General features: G+C 41.0%; 1 protein-coding gene across 2 annotated transcripts in view; it reads left to right on the top strand.

Moving 5' to 3' along the window:
- Positions 1-13,386, top strand: part of LOC309793050 (uncharacterized protein) — a 55,952-nt gene extending 42,566 nt beyond the window's left edge. For both annotated transcript variants that reach the window (XR_014291857.1, XM_082603212.1), the window contains one exon: positions 13,179-13,386. Coding sequence is in view for 1 of the 2 variants with exons in the window: in XM_082603212.1 (XP_082459338.1) it covers positions 13,179-13,304 (126 nt within the window). In the remaining variant the exon portion in view is untranslated. The remainder of the gene's footprint in view (positions 1-13,178) is intronic.
- The last annotated feature ends 809 nt before the right edge of the window (positions 13,387-14,195 follow it).

The following is a 14,195-nucleotide window of genomic DNA, read 5'->3' as shown; positions in this document are numbered from 1 at the left end:
GGTGGGCATGAGAGAAGCTTGGAAGGGGCCTTGGTCTTGGCTTGGTCCCTCCCCTTGTGTCAGTCTGATTGGCTGATGTGGAAGACCAGAAATAGCAGAAGCAGTGCACACTGATGAGTTCGTTCAGCTGAAACGCTCTGCAGCATATTCCCACTTTTCCTGTACCTTGTATCACCAGGGGCTGTTATCAGGATCAAATGAGATGATGTAGATAGCCTATTTCATGAACTATAATCCTAGGCATAGGGTACTTTCTGAGCTTGCAGAAGACTGTATTATTTATAAACATTTAATGTCTCTCTGTGGAAGGACTGTTCATCCCCACCCTGTTGCTATCAGGCTTGGTCATGTGACTTGCTTTGGCCAATAACCTGTGACTGGAAGTGATATATATGTCATTTCTGGGCAGAAGCTTAAAGACCCAGCCCATGTTTCTCCATGTTCTCTCTTCCCTGCCTCTGTCTTCATTAGGATGGAGCCTCTGTCAGCTTGGGCTCCCTTGTGATTCACTGAGCAAGCAAAGGCCATTGCTGACCCAGGATGGATATGCACATGAGTGAGAAATAAAGGTTGTTTTATATTGCTGAGAGTTTTCAGGTTGTTTGATCCTGCAGAATAGCCTAGCCTAGCCTGAATGATACACAGATAAACCCTGAACATCTTCACATATTTCTGGAAATTAGTGCTCACTTGTGAAATGCAAATGCTGCTATCAATAACCAAGTTTGAAACACTTAGGAAAAAAGCAGAGGAACAATCCTATCCTTGGTTTCAGTTTGAACAGAATAGAAAGATGCCTTTTTATTCATTGTTGTATTTTTTATTTTTCTCTGTATCTTGTGCTTTGGTCTTTAGTGGGAGTTTGGTTTTTAACTGGCATGTACACATCCCAGTGTGCAGAAAATGCAATACAGTGTATTTCTTTACCTTCACTGCACAAATTTTATATATATATATTTTTGTTTGTTTGTTTGTTTGTTTTTTGTTTTTTTTTTGTTTTTGGCGGTATGTGGGCCTCTCACTGTTGTGGCCTCTCCCACTGCGGAGCACAGGCTCCAGACGCACAGGCTAAGCAGCCATGGCTCACGGGCCCAGCCACTCCGTGGCATGGGGGATCCTCCCGGACCGGGGCACGAACCCGTGTCCCCTGCATCGGCAGGCGGACTCTCAACCACTGCGCCACCAGGGAAGCCCTATATATTTTTTATATTAGTGCTAGGGGATATGATAAAACTGATTATTGTCTTAAAAATTATTTTATACATTTGTACTCCATTATCTTTTTATGTAGTATTATGCACTTTGTGGAAAAATATCATCTATGACATAGATTAGCTTGTTTGAAGCAATTAATAATGTCACTACAATTTATATCATAAAAACTATGCAATTTAAAAATTAAGGAGAAGTTTATTTTAACAAATTTACTTTAGAAAAATTAAGGCTACCTGAAACTATCATGCATTTATTTTTAAGTGAAACTGGAAATACTTTAAAAATATTACTGTCATTGAAATATATTTCATGAAATAAATGATGAATTTTTTTTAACAAATCTGCACCCCAGGGGAGGTATATGAGATTTAAAAAAAATTCAAGTCTTGTGGCTTGACTGGAGGAAGATAGAGCAGATGACTTGACAAGGTTCCTTCATAGGTGTGTGTGTGTATATAGTTTTGTGTGTGTTTGTATATGTGTGTGTGTGTAGTATGTGTGTGTGGAGAGAGGGAGAAAGACTTATTCTTTTTAATTTTGGTTTTTAGGATTTTTATTGTATTCTTGCACAGAGAGTACAAGAACAATATCAAGAAACTTGCAGCTTTTTAAGGCATGCATTTCCTGTAGACAATTCTTACAATTTTAAAGGAAAGTCATTAACAGATTCATCTGATATTTTTGACTTGAAATTCAGGGCAATCTCCTATAAATGTTTACTGTGGTGGAAGGCAGCAAAGGGTATTGAAAAATACATGGGCCTTGAAGACACACAGACCTGGATCTGAATCCCAATGTTATCACTTCTTAGTTATGTGCCTTTGGGCAAGTAATATATCTTTTACCCTCAGTTTTTTTCATATATAAAATGGACATAATGGTACAGTTCTCTATGCTATAGATTAAGAAAATAAGACAGAATTCTTGTTTTGGATCTTTGTTTAAATCAGGATACCTAGAACAGTGCTTGACACATGTTCAATAAATATGTGTTGAATAAATGAATGATTGAATGAATGAATAGCATAGGTAAAAATACTAAAACAGTTCTATAAACCATATGAGTTTGTATCTATTTCTGGATCCCTTATTCTCTTCTACTGCTTGTCTATTCCTGGAACACCACCAAATCAGGCAGTGCAGTCATCTGTCAGAAACCAGTAGCGTATTTGTGTGTGTGTGTTCTTTAGAATACTGTTCATTTTAAGATTTCATGACATCAGTGCACCCAATGAGGTAAATACATTTTCATACTTTTAATTTACATATGATTTATGCATTTCCCACAACCGATATCAGACCAGCTGTATGTTACATTACCTATGAATAAGTGCATGAATTAAGACAAGACGAGTAGTGGAAACATTTTAAAAATCAACACTAATAATCACCAAGGAACTGAGAGCCACGAAGCTTAAAAGCAGCTCAATTGGTTTCTTATTTCATTTATTTTTGGTTTTGTTACAGCAGTATTCTTATAGCTCATTTATGCTCATGCCTCCTTCTTACAGCCTGGACTTTTACATGGGAATAATGGCTCAGAGAAAGGAAAGAACAAGAGACACAGGATACTTTTGTCAATAGGAAGTTTGTAATCTAAAAAGAGACAAGCCGCAAAAATGTGTCATTCAATCCAATAAGGTACCATGTAAGTGTACCAATAAGGTACTATGTAAAGTCTCAAAATGTGTAGCACAGACAATGGGAAAATCAGAGTAGATAATAGGGAACAAAATGTGTCTAACTACACCAAATTCAGAAATCAAGGTAGGGAGAATCAAGGTGAATGGGCATTTTCAAGAGAGGCTTCACCTATCAATCTTGAGGTAAGGGCTACTGATCCCACAGTCGCATATTCAGATCAGAGTCTTAATAGCATCTTAGAAATAGGAAAACCGCTATGTATCTTTGCACAAGATTAACCATACCATGATATGTAATATCAATTCTAAATGACAGGTAAGTGAAAAATTAGCCATTGATATTCTGGGTAGGTGTGAATTCTCTGTGTTATTGCTTGAAGGGAACAGCACTATTGTAGCTTGGGAGTTTGCTTCCAAAAGTGATATTTTCCCTTCCAAGAAGGATCAAAAAAATCTTTTTCATGGGGTTTTGCTTTTGCTATTGTGGAGTCTGAGTCCTACACCCCATATTATCCTACTAAGAGACTGGAGTCCCCGGACCAGCGGGAGGTTTGTGGAGGTACAATAGAAGTAGTGTGGCATGTTAGCAAGGAACTGGGCTTTTTAGTCCTGGTGTTGCCTCTGATTAGCTCTACAACTTTGGACAAGTTCCTGAACCTATTTTAGAGTATGTTTGGATATAAGTATGTTAACCATGCTTCTAGCTTTTATAAATTTGATGCTTTCACATCTGCCTTACATGCATATATCCCTTGTTCTGGGCAACCTAATAATATGCCTCAGTCACTTTTCTTGGCTTCCTGCCTCTCTCATTCCCTCCCGGCCCCCTCAGGAGGAGCCCTCTCACCAGGGGCACACTTCTGAAATGCACACCACCCAATCAAGAGTTCACACCACCGACCATCTCCTTTCTCAGGCTCTTACACTCTGGGCCATTGCACACTTGTTCTAGTGACCCCAGGGCCAGGCACCAAACAACTAGGGACAGCTCCTGTGCCCCAGAGCTTGCTGAAATTCTTCAAACTTGTCAATCCTAAACCTACTAACTCTGTCTCCCCTGTCCCTTTCAGTGGGAACCACAATAAAGGCTCTTGATCACTGTTCCCCTCTCCTTCTGCTTAATGAGCAACCCCGGTGCTTCCTCCTGTGGCCCACTGCTCTTGGGAACTGTCTTTGCATGGCAGTCATCTCCTGATCTGTTGGCCTAACTAGACCTCAACTTTTCTATTAATATACTCTATTTTAAGACCGTAAGGAACTGACTCCACTCTAAGTCCACTTAACTGTAGTGGAGGCTCAGAAGGATGAGAAGTGGGAACTGTGAGAAGGTTTTTCTAGGTTGCCAGGGCTGCTTCTCTTTGCTTTGCTTTGCACACCTGCTTCATTCCTCTTGCTTTCTGAGAGCTGGCTTCCTTTGCTGTCCTGGGCGTGACTCATCTGCACTGCCCTCAAATGGTGCCCTTGGCTGACAAGTCTGTTCAGACCCAGCGTTAATATCTTACTGCCTTAGGCTTTCTCCGTCCTTCTTCCAAATTCCTGTGAGAAAAAAAAATCTGATCAGGCCAGTCCAGCCTTGGGTCAGTTGTCCATTAATCAGCTGCTGCCAGGGGGTAGGCCAGACATGGCTTACAGAGGGGAAATGGGAGGAGCAAGACCTTTGACTAATGTCTAGTACCTGAGGGCATTTTGCAGTATTTTTTCAAAAAAGTATTTAAAGGGATTCTATTTTTAAAAATCATAAATAACTGAAAATATGACAAGTTATTATTCTTCAAAACCAGATTTGCTTGGTCAGGTAGCTCATTTCCCAAAGAACAAAGATAAAATTGAGAGGTCTAGAATGTTATTAAGTCCAGTCTTCTGATAGGAATTATAAATTGAAGACTTCCCAGAGTTCTAAAGCAAATTCTGAAAAAAAGTCATACCTATTGTTTACATTATAAGTAACAATAAAGTTTATTTTTTAGCCAGGAAAGCTAAAACTTGGAAATTATTTAGCAATAAAGGAAGGACTGTTTCAGAGACCAAGTTGAAACATTATGAAAGGCTAGCAAATATCTAAAGGTAACAGCAAATATACCTATTAGAGTTTGAAAAGATTGTAGGTCAGGGTAAAGAGATTTGAAAATAATTTGGCTAAAATAAAGAATCCAACATTAGAACTTATAATTTTAAAAAAGGAGATGATTTAATTATCAATATTTTGGTTTCAAGAGGAGTTCTGCAAATGATAAAGAAGTACAGTGCAGGGCTTTCCTGGTGGCGCAGCGGTTGAGAGTCCGCCTGCCGGTGCAGGGGACACGGGTTCGTGCCCCGGTCTGGGAAGGTCCCACATGCCACAGAGCGGCTGGGCCCGTGAGCCATGGCCGCTGAGCCTGCGCGTCCAGAGCCTGTGCTCCGCAACTGGAGGGGCCACAACAGTGAGAGGCCCGCGTACCGCAAAAAAAAAAAAAAAAAGTACAGTGCAGCTCCTTTGTTATGGGCTGAATGTTTGTGTCCCTCCCCCCACCCCCAAATTTGTATGTTGAAGCCCTAACACCCAGCACGGCTGTGTTTTGAGATGGGGTTCCATAGGAAGTAAAGTTAAATGAGGTCATAAGGGTGGTGCCTTCCTCTGATAGGTATAGTGTCTTATAAGAAAAGACACCAGAGGGTGCTCTCTCCATGTGCATGCAATGAGGAAAGGCCACGTGAGGACACAGCAAGAAGGTGGCTGTCTGCAAGCCAGGAAGAGGGTCCTCATCAGGAACTGAGTCAGCCATCACCTTGATCTTGGACTTCTAGCCTCCAGAACTATGAAGAAATAAGTTTCTGTTGTTTATGTCACCCAGTCTATGGTATTTGTCATGGCAGCCCAAGCAGACAGACATCCTTTGTCTTTTTTGCCATGATACTTTTTAAAATATCACGGTTTTAAAAATATCACAGTTGTGTCCTCTATAAGTTATTTCCATGCCAAACAAAGAACAAAAAATGCTGCACTGTTTCCTGGAGAACTCTGAGGAAGGAAGCTAATATTTTTCTCTTTAAAATGTGTAAATGGTGTCAACATCTTTCCTATGTCAATTAGCAATTGGTTGCCTCTTATTGCCCCAGTAGAGTGTATGGATGGGGAAGCTTAGTTGTAAGGTAAGATGGCCCAAATTTGAGTTAAGATATTTTTTGCTTAAATATATTTTAAAACTTGCACATTAATTTGTTTGGAAATGCAGTGCAAACTTCAAGCCCATGAGCTCCACAGCTGCTTTTCCCAGCTCTGCTAAACTGTTTCTAGTTGGAGCTGAAATCTGAACCTTGGATTATTTCAAGGCACATGGATAGTCACAGGGATAAAAGGCCACTGCCAGGACATCTTAACTCTCCATGATCCTGTATTAAGACTTTGTTAAGGAACAGGGGATAATGACACAGACTTGCTGATTGTGAAGTGGTAGAGGTTCTTGGGCATGGTAAAAGTGATCTGTTTAGGGATTGGATTGGGTTTTAGCTGCAGACTGCTTACTCATTCATAGTCTATCATCCAGTGAATGACGTCCAAATTCCCACAACTTCAAATTAGAGGTTGACCTATTGGCTATTTCTGGCCTGCAGGCATTTTTTTGGTAAATTCTCTCATAAAAATCAAGCTTTTCAGCTTCCCTTTATTTTTCTGTTAATTTTTATTATTTATTTATTTATTTATTTTTGGCTGCATCGGGTCTTAGTTGTAGAACACAGGATCTTTGTTGAGGCATGCGGGATCTTTCGTTGAGGTGCAGAGGCTTCTCTCTAGTTGTGGCGTGCAGGGTTTTCTTTCTCTAGTTGAGGCACACAGGCTCCAGGGCGCGTGGGCTCTGTAGTTGGCAGCACGCAGGCTCTCTAGTTGAGGCGTGCGAGCTCAGTAGTTGTGGCACGCCGGCTTAGTTGCCCCATGGCATGTGGGGTCCTAGTTCCCTGACCAGGGATTGAACCTGCATCCCTTGCACTGGAAGGTGGATTCTTTACCACTGGGCCACCAGGGAAGTCCCTTGGCTTCCCTTTAAAAACAGAAAGAGCTGGCAGGATCAGAGTAATGTATACCCCTGTGGACAAGACATGAGGTCTCTAGGTCCCCAGTCTCCACCACTCCCTAATGTCTTTGCTTGTCCCCTTCCACTCATTCATATTACTAGTGGGTCATTTGGGATCAGAGACTTTTAAGACGTTTGCTCCAAACCAACCTTCTCTTTCTCAAAAGTCAGTGGGCAACTAGATCAGGACAACTGGCTAAAACACTATAAGTTAGTCAACTTTAGTCATTATTTACAAATAAAATATGAAAGAGGGGTTCTAACAGGATGATGGTTTCTATCTGTAGAACAGATGAACAAAAACTCCTCCTTGGAAAACACAAACCTATCCTTGAGCAGAAAGATTCAGTCTCTGGAAGAAGACTGAATTTTGCAACTTCAAATATATTTGCCTTTATACTTGAAATTTAGAAACCCCTTAGATTTTGTGTGTGTGTGTGTGTGTGTGTGTGTGTGTGTGGTACACAGGCCTCTCACTGTTGTGGCCTCTCCTGTTGCAGAGCACAGGCTCCAGACGCGCAGGCTCAGCGGCCATGGCTCACGGGCCCAGCCGCTCCATGGCATGTGGGATCTTCCCAGACTGGGGCACGAACCCGTGTCCCCTGCACCGGCAGGCGGACTCTCAACCACTGCGCCACCAGGGAAGCCCCCCTTAGATTTTATGAAATTAGGCATAAGCGAGCTCCTTAGCCACTCTGAGGACTCAGCAGTACTCACAGAAGCTTAAAGTGTAAACAGAGGCAGGAGAGATTGGATAGGAAATGAAAAGAGGGAGAGGAAGAGAGAGAAAAAGAATGAGAGCCAAAGAGAGGAAAAAGAGAAGGGATGAGCCTCACAGGGTTCCATCACTTGTTTCAGAGCCATTTTGATTCACTTTTGTTCTGGGCTGTTATTGTTAACTAATCCACCAGGTGGTGCTCTGAAATACCAAATAAATTTTGGTCCTTAATTTTAAAAAATTACATTGCCTGGACTTTCCAGTGCGGATTGTTATCAAAACTGGAAAGGATACATGTCTGATTATTCTTTATTTGAAAATATTTATATTATAAAAATACATGAAGTATTTTTATAGAAGGGTGAAATTTAGGAGGAAAATCTGAAATCCATTTAAATTATGTTATTATCAGCACTATTAAAAATGTTGTTATAAATTACAATGAATATCTGTGCCCCCCAAATCAATATGTTAACATAGCCTCTTCTCAGTTTCTTAGGGCTGAAGCCAGCCCCCTGTTAGAGTCATCTGTCCCCACTACGTGCCTGTGGAGTGCTGAGAAAAGTTCACTGGAGGAGTCTAATTTTCTGTGTTCAGCCTGGGCTCACCAGTCACACCCCAGCTCCATTCTTCACGTTTTGGTCTCTGCTGTTGCTATAGCTGTATCCTCCGGGGACCCTCAGAAGCCTAGGTCTGGCTTGTTCATCCAGCATCCTGCTTTCCTCTTGGCTGTTTCCAAGCGCCATTCCAGGATAGGTCTGACTCCACTCCCCATCCCAGAGCCACTGGAAGTGAATTCAGACTATTTTAAAAGTCTCTAATTTATGGTACCATATAATTTAAGGAGGAAAAAACACATGACATGAGGAGAAATATGCTTCGGGCAAATATGCATTGGGGGCTGTGTTCTCAAAGATTTGGCGTTAAATAATCATAAATGTGATAAATGATAATGTGAATTTAGCAACAATATCTTTGGAGTTAGACTGTCCTGAGTTCAAATTCTGCTACCCCACATGTTACCTCTGTGATTATGGCAAAACTAGATAGCCTCTCTGAACTTCAGTTTTCTCTCCTGTGTAATGAGGATAATAATTCCTATTTTGCATGGTGGTTGCGGGGATTAAATGAGATCATGTGCTTAAAGCACCTAGGTTAGTCAGCTGCCTATCAATTTCAGTGCCCTTTCCTTTCCCTTCCTTACCTTATACCTGTGCTCCAACTCTAAATTTGTACTCCAGTGCCAGTAACAAGGACAGTTCTGTGCTCCCCGAAGCCTTACTCCTGCCGTGGCAATCTGCTTCCAAACTTTCCCGACCCTGCCCACTAGCTGCATCTCCACCATCTTGCTTCTTCTAGCTGCTCATTGCCCTGTGCTCTGTCCTGCTGGGATGACCACCTGGTGTGGTTTGTTGTACCTCTTTGTGGCCTGTTGTCTGCCTGCCTTCTGGAATGGCTACTATCTCTAACACCATGCCCTCTGGGTACATCTTCCACTCCCCTTCCCCCAATGAGATCCTCATTCCCGCTGCTGGGTTAACCCCCTAACTAGTTAACCCACTTTGAAGACCTCTTCTGAATCACTGGGCCTGATGCTTTAGGAAGAGAGCTGTCCAGCTGCACTGTGCATAGCATCTCTTGCACACCTGGACGTGTGCAGAAAAGTTAAGATTTTTAAGTTGGACTTGGAATTGGGTGGTCTGTATGTCCTGACAGAGACTGCTGGCCTCTGGTAGTACAGCTTGAGGATCTGCAAAGGGACCCCCTGGGTCCCTCATAAAACCTGTCTCCTCCCTCATAAAACCTGAATCCTTTCAAGGCAGGAGTCCACCTAGGGGAGCCCAAGGCAGCATTGCCAAGGTTGTAATAGGAAGTCTGAAAAGTGAGGGGAGGCTATCAACAGAAGACTGAATGAAGAGCTCAGAAGCTCTGTGTCCTCAGAGCAAGTGGTTCAGGCTCAAGGCCAAATACACTGACTGAAGTAGTTATAGGAACCTGGAAATGGAAAGCTGCCAGCTGGGAATACCCATTAGAGGCGTGTGACTGTTACAGTAGTGGTTTAGCTGGGCATTCCCATTTACATATATTTTAAAAACAATTTAATAGTTCCTGGATACAACTTGCTACCATATTTCTGAAACAGTTTTTATGCTACAAAGAGCCCTTTAGGAAGTCCACTTTTCTGAATTATTCTGTATTCTCCACAAATGCTCTTTCTGCCATGAAGGATTGACTCAACTTATTAAAATTTAGCCTCACACAGATTTTACATTAAAGTCTTAAAATAAAAGCATTTAAAATTCTGAGAGAAGTAGCAAACATATTTTAAAGACTCTGCAAATGTGCCACTTTGTTTATGATAGAAATGGTTGTGAAAATCTGCTTCTTTTCCTAGATAGTATTCCTGATTGCAGATACAGAAATAGTGCAGTAATTGGCATTTGATCAAGTTCAGGGTTCTGTTAAACTCGTTCTTTTTTTTTTTTTTTTTTTTGTGGCTGCGTTGGGTCTTCGTTGCTGCATGTGGGGCTTTCTCTGGTTGCAGCGAGTGGTGGCTACTGTTCGTTGCAGTGTGCAGCCTTCTCATTGCGGTGGCTTCTCTTGTTGTGGAGCACAGGCTTTAGGCGCTCGGGCTTCAGTAGTTGAAGCACGCGGGTTCAGTGGTTGTGGCATGCGGGTCCTAGAGTGCATGACCTTCAGTAGTTGTGGCACGCGGGCTCTGTAGTTGTGGCATGCGGGCTCCGTAGTTGTGGCTCGCGGGCTCTAGAGCGCAGGCTCGGTAGTTGTGGTGCAAGGGCTTAGTTGCTCTGCGACATGTGGGATCTTCCCAGACCAGGGATCAAACCCACGTCCCCTGCATTGGCAGGCGGATTCTTAACCACTGTGCCACTAGGGAAGTCCCTAAACTTGTTCTTAATGCAGATTTTATCTTCAAAACTTTAGTCTGCTCTCCACAAACAGTAACAACTATTTGAGCAACAAACCAAAATGCTTGTGGTTCCAATGACCCCAATGTCATAGTTTTAGGGAGGCCAAAATAAGATGCTTCAACTTGCCAAAGCCGTTTCTTCTTAACCTCCTCCAAAGAGTAATGCCATTAGCAGCTCTGCAGTTCATTCCAAATTGCACATGCAATCATTCTCTCTCTTTAAAAAAACAAAACACTAATTATTCTGAATTTTTTTCCCTGAATAGTGCAAGTGGAAAAAACTTAGATAAGTTCTGATCACAAGGTGTTTTTGGTTTTATCTTAAGTTTTGCTTAAGTGAACTTTAAAAATCAATGTAAAGGTTGGATCTTAAGGGCAAACACAAAAAGCCAATCTCAAAAGCTTATGTACTATATGATTATATATTATAACAGCCTCCAAATGACAAAGTTACAGTAATGGAGAATGGATGGGTGTTTGCCCGGGCCAGTGCTGGGGGAGGGGTGTGACAATTAAGGAATAACACTGGGGAGTTTCTTTGTGGTTATAGAACAGTTCTATATCCTGATTGAGGTGTTGGTTACTTGAATCTACACCTGTGGTAAAACTTCGTATAACAATAGACCAGAAAAAGAAAAGAAAAAAATGTATGTAAAATTTGTGAGATCCGAATAAGAACTACACGCTAATAATAAGGTGAGTTAATAATATTGAAAAACATCAATGTCCTGTCTTTGGCTATGTGCTAAGGCTGTGTAACATGTTATTATTGGGGAAGCTGGGTGAAGGGTACATGGGAACTCTACTATTTTTATAATTTCTTGTGTGCCTTAAATTACTTCAAAGATAAAGTTTATTTTTAAAAAAATATTTTAAAAAAATCAGTGGAAGGAAATAATTAGATATATGAAAGGTTTCTTTTTTCTTTTTAATGCCAGAGTGTATGTTCTTTGAGTACCTATGGAAATGATATTAAGTGTTTTAGGAAAAAAGGAAGGTTTGCAATAATCCGTAGCAATTTTCCAGTAATGATTTCCTAAATAATGTTTCCTTTTAGTCATAGTTTGTTTTTCCCTCGGTAATTTCCATTTATAGTTAAGAATTTGGTCCCTAGTCTGTGTGCATTTCTGTGTATTTCTGGAGAGAGGATGGGGTATTGGAAGAATCTTGACCAGCAGGTATAGGTGAGGCAGACAAGAGAAATTCTTATTTTTTATACATTACCAAGGGTAAGAGCCTCAGCATTTAAACCTGTGAATTATTCCTTTGCATGGCAAGAGTGCATTTAGATTGAAAAAAAAAAAACTACAAATGAATAAAGGTACCTCCAGTTGCCCTCAATCCCTAGATGGCTCACTTTTACAAGTGTTCTTCAGGAGACATTTGGGAAGGGACTGGAATAAACAAGAATAAGGTGGTAATATTTTCTGCAGTATTGGCCTTGGTCAAAGTGTTGGCAATATAAGAACATGCTTAAAATTGCTAAGTTTCTCATTCCAATGCAAGACCCCTTCGTACTACAGAGGTCAAAGTAAATTTTCCCAAAATTGTTTTAAGGTTGATGCTTACCCTGAATCTTTAGGTCAATATGGTACCAAATCTCAAGGCAATAATCCTGAGTTGATTTTTAGTCTATCCTTAAAAGGAAAAAAATATATCAATACAAAAGAAGATTTCTGTTTGATATTCAAGAATGATTCTATGTTGCTCAGTAATAAAAACAAACTTTCGAGATTCTTGGAAATGACTTGCTAAGTTTAATTTCCTTTGTAGTTTTGGCCACTCTAAACTCTTCTCCAAAGCCTTTGGACGTTTTGAGGTCAAGGGAGGCCACAATAGGAATTACAGTTGCAGCTACATGGAGTGTCTGCGTGGAATGCAGAATATGACTTCTTTTATTAAATATGACACAAATAACTACCAAAGTGGACCCTGGTACCTACGGCTATATAATACGGTTTGGTGCTGTAGAGTAGTAGTAGTTGCAGATGAATCATGAAATTAACATTTATGAGACATTAATTAGTCCCTTTCTAATATCATTCAGTGCCTGTATGTCTTCTCTGCCTTTCATTGATTTTGAAATAAAGAAAAAAGTTGCCCAGGTTCTAGTGAGCCTTATAGAAATGACGGCAGAATATCTCTGGATGGGGTTCTTGTTGATTTAGGACCCAGATAGCATCGTCATTCCTTTCTCAGTGTCTCTCCAGACATTTTAAAGATATCTTAAATATCCCGAATGATGATTTGAGAATCCCTAGAATATAGATTCATTGAAGGCAGGGGTTTTATCTGTGTTCCATGCAATACTCCTGATGTCAGAACAGGTACTGACACAAGTGCTCAATAGCTTTTTTGTTGACTTGAATTGGTCACTTGATGTTGGGAAAAGAACTTTATCTCTGGAGTCAGACCAACCTTGGTTAGTATCCTAACTCTGCCACTGGATGACAAGTTACTTCACTTCCCAGGAGCTTCAGTTTTCTCATGTATAAGCTGCTGTCCAGACTGAAATAGCATGAGCAAAGCACCATGCACAGAGCTTGGGAGGTACTGAAGGGCTTAGTGAGTGACCGACCATTCCTTCATTAACTCCCATCAATCCCATCCTTTTCCTGTTACAGCTTTCTATTTTTCAGAATGCCACTGATTTAAAAGGAAGCATTTCAGAGAAGGCTATCATGATATCTAAGAATTCCTGGGCAGTAGAACTAACTCCTTCTCGTATTCCTCAGCTTTACCAACCCTAAATCAACTTCCACATTGGATCTACACCAACATATACATGGAAAGCACCACTTTCTAGATTTCCACCAATGTTCACATTCATTATTTTCAGGTAGGAGGGGAAGTCTGGGTTTTGTTGTGTTTTTGTTTGTTCTATTTTATTTTCCACTTATCCAATACATTCATATTTGGCCCTCTTGGATGTCTAGGATGGCCCAAAGAGCTAAAAATGCAGACCTTTCTTCTTCCTTGACATTCATGGTTGATACATGAAATCCTCTAACAAATGATTTTTCAGGCATTCTAGTCTTTGCAGTTGATTGACGTTCTCACTATCACTCAGTTGTGATATAACTTAAGTCTCTCATTTATTTGATTCGTTAATGTTGTAGTCAGTTGTTGCGTGCTTACTGTGTATCTGTGCATTCTAGTGCTCTGAAGGATAAGTAGGAGTAAAAACATAGTTGAGGGGTCTTCCCTGGTGGCGCAGTGGTTGGGAGTCCGCCTGCTGATGTAGGGGCCGTGGGTTCGTGCCCCAGTCCGGGGGGATCCCATGTGCTGCGGAGCGGCTGGGCCCATGAGCCATGGCCGCTGGGCCTGCGCGTCCGGAGCCTGTGCTCCGTGGTGCGAGGGGCCGCAGCGGTGAGAGGCCCGTGTACCGCAAAAAAAAAAAAAAAAAAAAAGAAAAAGAAGAAGTTGAGAGTATGGGCTCATTCTCAGGCAGATAATAAATATAAAGAAAAAATTTAATATATTATTGTATTTATAAAATGGCTTGCATAAATAAAGGTGTTAAATAAGTGGTTAGTATAATTGCTGGTTTTATGGTTAAACTCTATAGACTAATTTTGTATGCATTAGACAACAAGGAAAAATTATTTGGGAATATAGGCATATGCATGACAGTGTGATTT

This window comes from Mesoplodon mirus, assembly GCF_964341445.2.
Source record: "Mesoplodon mirus genome assembly, chromosome: 2".
In the NCBI taxonomy this organism is placed as follows: Eukaryota; Metazoa; Chordata; class Mammalia; order Artiodactyla; family Ziphiidae; genus Mesoplodon; species Mesoplodon mirus.
This window is presented reverse-complemented; position numbering and strand designations above follow the sequence as displayed.